At 41.2% G+C, this 7,697-nt stretch overlaps 1 protein-coding gene across 1 annotated transcript; it reads left to right on the top strand.

The window, feature by feature from the left end:
• Positions 1-978: 978 nt before the first annotated feature.
• On the top strand, positions 979-7,232 carry STYK1 (serine/threonine/tyrosine kinase 1). Its single transcript, XM_010145301.1, has 9 exons — positions 979-1,045; positions 1,935-2,078; positions 2,756-3,004; positions 3,305-3,486; positions 5,185-5,268; positions 5,526-5,734; positions 5,964-6,004; positions 6,252-6,348; positions 7,028-7,232. Exons 1-9 carry the CDS (start codon positions 979-981, stop codon positions 7,230-7,232), a joined length of 1,278 nt encoding a protein of 425 aa, XP_010143603.1.
• The last annotated feature ends 465 nt before the right edge of the window (positions 7,233-7,697 follow it).

Below are 7,697 nucleotides of genomic sequence, written 5' to 3'. Positions count from 1 at the left end.
TTTGTGCTGCCTCTGTTGTGCAACTGATAAAACATAATTTCACCTGTTAATTTTAAGCATGATGACAAATTCTGTTTAATGTTTTGTCCATCACCAACTTCCATAAAACCATATTAATATCAGTAAGAATGCCATAAATTATTATTAACATTTGCTGTTGAGGTTAATTGCCTTGAAAAAACCATAGCTGAAAATAAAGTAAGTACTTACAGGATGAAAGTCCTAATGCCTATAAAACGTTCTAGATGATACTGTTTGTGAAGCTGGTAAATCTTAAGCTTTTGGCAATGTTCATAAGAAATGGTGGCTAGATGTACATGCCTTGCCTTTCTGTCACTCATTACTATTCACCACACTGAGGTTTGCCTTTAGAAAGACTAGTTCCAGATGTTGTGCTTCAGATTGGTTACAGTTCTGGCAGTGTTAAGGAGATGAGCCCAGAGAGCCCTAATGAGAAGACTTTGTTTCTTGTCTTTGTGGAGCACCAGTAGGAGTCGTGGCAGAGGCTGTAGTCAAGAATGACTGACATTTTGTACGCGTGCTGCTGATCTGTTCATTGGTCATGTACCGGAAGATAAAAGGTCGAACCATTCTGGCATCTAAGAGGTGTGCTAGCTAGAAGTGTGTTATCCGTATTGGCTATTCTTTAATTACGTTTATGACTATGATTTTTCTTGCATGTGGCAGCCTTTAGGCCTGGGGGTGCTCAGTTGCTTGTGAAGCACTGTAGAACAAGCTTAATCTTAAATTCTCTCTGGTCATACAGTCTACCATTCATAAGATTTGAAGGTGGATCTCCTGTATCATTCTCTAAGCCCCGGTGATGCTTCTTCACACAACCACTGATCATAAGGGGTAGAAAGCTCCATATTCAGCTCGCTCGCTGCTTCTTTAGTCATCCTTTCTCCTAATAAATTTCATTAATATTCTTCATGTCTGTGCAGAAAACAGAGATTGGAGACTTGCTTGTAATTGAACATGGCAGAGGATGTAAAAAGATTCACACGCATGCTACTGGAATGCAACAGCAATGACAAGCTATGTGGTAAGGTTCACAGACTCCTGTAAGTAATAAGCTTTCACATGCTGAGCAGGAAGTCCAGCTCTACTAAAAAGTGGGCCAAGCCCTTTGCCCTTCTCTACCTGCATCCCAGCCCACGCAGAAGCATTTGACTGAGCTTTCCCTGCATTGTGTCTCAGAGGAGAAACTTTTAAGGGGATGTAGTTTTTGTGGTGGGATCCATCTCACATAATGTTAGCCATTTGAGAGTATTTCTGCTTTGAATGAGACATAATACAGTCTTTAAAGGTTCCCTGCAGCTTCCCTAAGGACCAACCTTGAGAGATTTTGATTTAATGATTTTCTGTCATCTGTGGGAGCTGAAATGTGGTCTTGGCATATGCAAAAATAGCACCACTTCCAAATCTGGGCATATAAGAGAGTTAGTTATCTGCAACATCCTTGTTAATCACAATGTCTTCCAGTCAAATTCCAGACCAGGTGACCACACCCTGATTTCTTTAAAATGCTCCCTATAATGTTAATGGAAGGAGCTGAAGCTGTAATTGCACATGCATTTGGGAATGCACAGCAATATTCAGCCCTTCCCGTCTCCCTGCTATCCATTTGCCAGGACAGGTTCTGCTTCACATGGCTACAATTCCTAGCCTCTGTATTAAGTCAACTAAATAAGTGACCTTAGTTGTGGGAATCGCGGTGGTTTCATGCAGCTTAGACACTCAGCATCTTTGAAGAATAGGGTGGCAGCACTAACAATGTTCAGTTGCTATTCCAAGGAGCAGAGGATAGATATACATGCTTTGGGGGTTGAAAATTACTGAAATGGATTATTATTACTTTGTTACACAGAACCAGTGTGCATCAGGCAGTGCTCTTTATTCGTTGGTTTCCCATTTCCTTTTTCTGCCGATAGTTGTGCGTGAATATCAGACTGAAGTGATTGTTGTTCCTGCTCTCCTTGTGGGTTTTTTTGTCATTGTGCTAACTGTGATCCTTTGGCTCCACTGTCGAGGCTTGCGAGCAAAGCAGCAACAATCATCATCCTCTGGACACCAAGGTAAAAAAAAATGTTTTTCAACCAGTGAAGACTGTTGGTTTTAGTGGCCGGAAGTCAATCCCGTTTCCCCATTGTTTGAGCAACAGCCAAGCAGTAGCATGTATGAAGAGCCGGAGTGGTATTCAGCAATCCAGTGAGCCTTAAAAAACTGGGAACCATGATTTTCCTCACAGTAGTAGCAGTGGAATCTGTAGTATAGATTGGTACTGCAAACATGCGTGGAAACAAAGATCCAGTTCTGAACCGATTTTCATTTTGTAGAGGAAAAAGCCTCTTCAGCCTATATTAAGGGAAATAATTGAGAACAAAGATAAGGCTTTTGTGGTTACACCCTGTGTGTATCCCTTTCGTAACAACTGGCAGTTGGTAATAAAGTGGTCATTGCCTCAGCACCTGGGATCAAGTACAAATACATCTTATCTAGAAAGTTTACCTAATTAAATACAGTAGAGATCTCCAGACTCATTCTGCCTTTTCATGAAATAGAGTGGGAGATAAATTCCTTCTCCTCTTCAAGGGCCAGGATAAGGAAGATACAATAGCAGTTCCTTACTTTGTCCTGATTTCCAAAACAGTATGGAGCAAAAAATGAAAGAGTCTAGAAAGATGGGCGTTGCCACCTGCTACAAGAGTTTATCTGTCTTTTTTTATGCATCACGTGCAATCGCTTTTGTCAGTGAGTGACAAGAATCATCAGGAATCCAACTCCAAAGAGAACAGCTATATCCACCTGAGTGAGACATCTGTGGAGAACCTGCTAAATTCTGCATCCTTGACTCTGAAAGAACTAGAGATACCGCGAGAGAAACTCTCACCGGACACCTTGCAGCTGATAAAAGATGGTCGCTATGGGAGCATCTACAGAGCACAACTGGAAACTGGAAAACCTGGGAAGACTAAGACTGTAGTACTGAAAGCTTCACAAGGTAAGGCACATGGCCAAGATCCACTTGGGAACAGATCTGTGCATCAAAGACGCGATGCTGAGCAGAATTTTGTAGTCGTTACTGGGCAAGAACAACCTGCGTTCGGTACGAGTGGTGATTTGGTAGGAGTGTCTTGGTAGGACTAAGGAAGATTGCTGTTCATGTTGATTTTAAGTTGTTTGCCCTGTTCTTTGCTGCCTTCACTTTGGGTTTTTCTGTTGTTGTTTTGGTGGGGTTTTTTGATTTGTTGGGGGGACGGGTTTCTACTGTTGTTTGGTTTTGATTTTTGTGTTCTTTCAGACCTGGCTAGTCCGCAGGAGGTAAAAGATTTCCTGGGAAGGATTAAATTCCATCAAAATCTTGGCCATCACGAGAACCTGGTTGCATTGGTTGGATGCTGTGTAGACCAGCTCCCACTTTATATGATCATGGAAGATATGTCTCTTGGTGACCTGTTGACATTTCTATGGACATGTCGGAAGGTGAGTCAAAAGAATTGATGATAGAATATCTTTTTAAATTCGTTAGGTACATATCTGTGCATAACTCATAGTCCGTAAGTCATAGGTGATTCTTTTAATCTCTCCATGCATCCCTCTATATCAGTCTAAATTTTTTCCATCCCCCAAAGAAGTTCCACACAGTCTAAACTGGAATAGAATTAATGATATCTCAATTGATATGATATAGTTTGGAGAAGTTGACTCACTTTTGTAAAGCTAAGTCTTACTTTGCAGTCCACTGGAGTTCCCTGAAGGAAGTTTAGCAGGCACTAAAATGAGGGTTGATACTTACTAGCTGAATTTCTAAAGTTTTAAATAATATCTCTCTTCAAATGCTTTAAGAAAGCAGAGCAGTTACACCACCAAGGAGAAGGTCGTTCAGTGATAACAAATTGATTAAAAGGCAGAAAACAAGAGCATAAGAGTGAAAGGCTGGTTCTTGCCCTGGAGGAAGGTCATCCATCTAGGTCCTGGTGCTGTTCATTGCTTGTATCAACTACCTAGAAAATTAGATGGCAGTGAGGTGATGATAGTTGCTGATGATTGCAGGCAGTAAAGGCAAGGGCCGACCCTGAGGAATTGGAGGAGAGTCTTTGCAAGACTGAGAGACTGGTGAATAAAAAGAACAGATTAAATTCATCATAGTTAAAAATGAAATTATGCACATGTAAAAAAAGTTATCTTAGCTTCTGATATGTAATGATGGCCTCATATCTCCCCATTGTTGATGAGGAATAAAATGATGGGTCTGATTGTATGAAAATATACAGTCCAATGAAAATGTTAACTCAAGACAAAAAAGAAATCAAATATTAGGCGTTATTAAGAAAGGCATAGAAATGAAACTGTGCCATGTCACTATATAAATCCACCATTCTCTTACATCTGGAACACTAAATACGAAGAGATTGCTTGCTAGCTTGCTCAGCAGAGGGTTGGGGTGCTAGCAAATAGAGCTAGTAAGTGCCGTGTTCAAAACGAATAAATGGAGGCGAATCCTTATGAAGTGGGGAGTCGATTAATGGGATTCATTGCCGCTGGCTGCTGTGGATATGGAACTTTACATGGGTTCAAGAGAAGACTGATTACATTCACGGAAGATAACCTTTCAAAGGTTACTGAAGCTGTTGAAATCATAACCATCTCAAGAAGTCCTTAAATTGGAAATAGTTGGGGGCTGGAAAAAAGACATAGGAAAAGCACTGTGTGCTTCCTTTATCCTCTTTCTCTCATCTAGGCATCCAGCTAGGGTGGCTGTTACTGGCAAGGGTGGCAAGAGAGATGCACTGTTAGTCTCATACCAATTAACCGTTCATATGCTATAAATGTGCTTCTCTACTCATCATTCTAATTGGTAATATACCTTTTATCCATCTGTATGGATTGTCATTCTCCACTGTCATTCTGCCCATTTCTGTCTAACCTATTAACCTCTTCTCCACCCTTCAATTTACCCACTTGTTGTCTCCAGGGTATTTGTCTTACCCAGCACAGCATCCATCCATCAACATCACCTGTCCATGTACCCTTATATTTCCATCAATTTATGACCAATTGTGAAATTGGAGAGAGCATAAGATTGGATAGTATTCGTTTTACTAGATGAGAAGGAAACACTCCCCAGTACTCTACGGCAATGGCCTTTGTGTGAACCAAGGTCTGCTCTTCTGTCTCTAGGATGTAATGACAATGGATGATATCCCCTGTGACCTCACTGAGAGGCAAGTATATGAAGTTGGACTGCAGGTTGCAGGAGCTCTGGTAAGTCTGCTTATATTCACCGCATTTTTTTCCTTCTTTCTTGATTGCAACACAAGGCTGCATGGTGGCCTAATTCTTCTTGGCTTAAGCACTGAGGATGTGCTTTGTTAAAACTGAGACAAATATGCTCGTGTTATTTTGGTGAGCGTACACCGCTATTCCACAGGGGGGAAGACAGGCATAAACTCAGTGAAAATGTGTATCAATTAAAATTCCTTTTAAAATGCTCATGGTCGCTTTCTTTTCCAACTTCCCAGGCTTACCTTGAACAGCAGAAGTTGTTCCATGGTGACATTGCTGCCAGGAACGTCCTCCTTCATCGTAACTTCACTGCTAAGCTGTGTGGTTTGGGTCTGGCCTATGAAACTTACACATATGGGGCCAACTCAGTCACACAGGTTGTGCCAGTCAAGTGGCAGGCACCAGAGCAGCTCCTGAAGAAATCCCCCAGCATCAAGGCAGACATGTATGATTTAATTTTTGGACTAGAAGTTCATCTGTCTGTCAGGCCTATCTTTTTCACTCCTTCATTTATCATTTCACAGTGATCAAGTTCACAGTGAGGCTTATCTAGTCTCAGCATAATGCTCCACTTTATAGCTCATACCCTCTCATTTCTGCAGGTCACACCTAGCTGTATGTGTTTAAGCTAGCTAGCTAGAATGCAAACTTAACATTGTTTTCTTTGCTTGCAGATGGTCTTTTGGAATTCTACTGTATGAAATTATTACATTGGGTAAGAAGATTTAATGATAATAAATATATAAGAAAGAAGCAAATTCGTTAGACCAAAAAGCTCAAATTTTAGAATGTGAAGGTCCAGCGTGCAAAGTCTTGACAATTCCTTTTAGATTTTCTGTCAGTGTGAATTGTGGTAGGAAAAAGTGGATTTTGATAGGGAATGAAGCTATTCTTACACAGAAGGTGCTGTCTGCAACCATTTCTTTATAGTTTTTCTACTGTTACTCCTTTTGCCCTTCCAGGTGCTCCACCATATCCTGAGGTGCCACCTTCTGACATTTTGTCATACCTGCAGAGACAGAACATTATGAAGCAGCCCTCAAGCTGCCAGCAAGCCATGTAAGCCACTTGCTTCATGGACACTTGAACTTGAGATCTGCAAAGCTAAATGAAGTGATACAAAACTAGATCTTACAGGAGATCTGTAAGTTTAGGCTATGCAGAACAGTAACCTGTTAGCTGAGGAGAGTTATCCTCACTTGTCTGCCAAATCTCCTTACTGGGCTGTGCTACGTGAAACCTTGATTGCCAAAACCTTTCTTTTCTGCTTTTGAAAATTGCTCGTTTTTATTTCCTTGTCTGCCCTTGCGTTTTGTTTCCTTACTGCTTCCCTGCAAGGTGCAGGACTATTTCTAGAGTGATCTTTCTCCTCTAAGCTCCAATATTCTCCCTGAAATGAACAAAGCATCCATAGGGAAGATCTAAGACATTATATTTCCTTTTGCAAAGAAGTAATTTCTCTTAATATCCTGTGGCTTTTTCTTCCATAATGCTGTTTCAAAAGGGAGTAAGTAACTGTCTTTTTCCCTTTTCCCAAACTCACAGTTGACATCCTTGCAAAAACTGCATGCCTTTGTCTGCACACATTATTATGTAGTTGAAGATTTCAAAGGGTCGTTGAAAGAACTTTATATGAAGCAGAAAAAGAGGTCTCTAGTCAGTTTAAATATGAGATGACTTTCGTAAAACTTCGTGGTGTTTCTTCTCATTCACAGTGCTTCCCTACTTCACCTTGCAGGTACAGCATCATGAAGTCCTGCTGGCAGTGGAATGCAACTAACAGGCCTTCTCCGGCAGACCTGCTGCAGGCTCTACGAGCAGCTATGAAGACCAGCAATGATCACGCAGTACTGCAGGTGCCTGGGCTAGTGGTGCCTGAACTCTATGCTGGTGTTGCTGGTGTTGATGTGCACAGTCTAATGATGGATTACACTATACTCTGAAGGACCCTTTCACGTGTTGGTAAAGGAGAAGTCTCTGAGTTTGCCCTTTCTAGACACTTTGCAAGCTCAGAATGAGGTGTGTGTGTTGGGAGGGATTGCTTTGTTTTTCAAACACGTTATATATATCAGATCTCTCTTTCCATGCCAGAAACAACTATTATCATTATTATTATTAAATCAACCTGTTGATATTCTGCCAGAGGTCACGTGGGAATAAAGTGGGTTTACGGTGCTGTAGAAAATGTAATTAGAAACTTGAGTTAAAGGAGTGTATTGGGTTTGTGTGGCGAGGTTTTCGTGGCAGGGGGCCACAGGGGTGGCTTCTATGAGAAGATGCCAGCTGCTTCTCCTATGTCTGATAGTTCCAGCCATCTCCAAGATGGACCTGATGCTGGCCAAAGCTGAGCTCATCAGTGACATTGGTTTCAACTCTGTGATAACATATTTAAGAAATGGTAAAAAACT

This window comes from Buceros rhinoceros, unplaced genomic scaffold (genome assembly GCF_000710305.1).
Source record: "Buceros rhinoceros silvestris isolate BGI_N320 unplaced genomic scaffold, ASM71030v1 scaffold6621, whole genome shotgun sequence".
NCBI lineage: Eukaryota > Metazoa > Chordata > Aves > Bucerotiformes > Bucerotidae > Buceros > Buceros rhinoceros.
The sequence above is the reverse complement of the archived record's forward strand: the minus strand, read 5'-3'. Positions and strand labels throughout refer to the sequence as shown.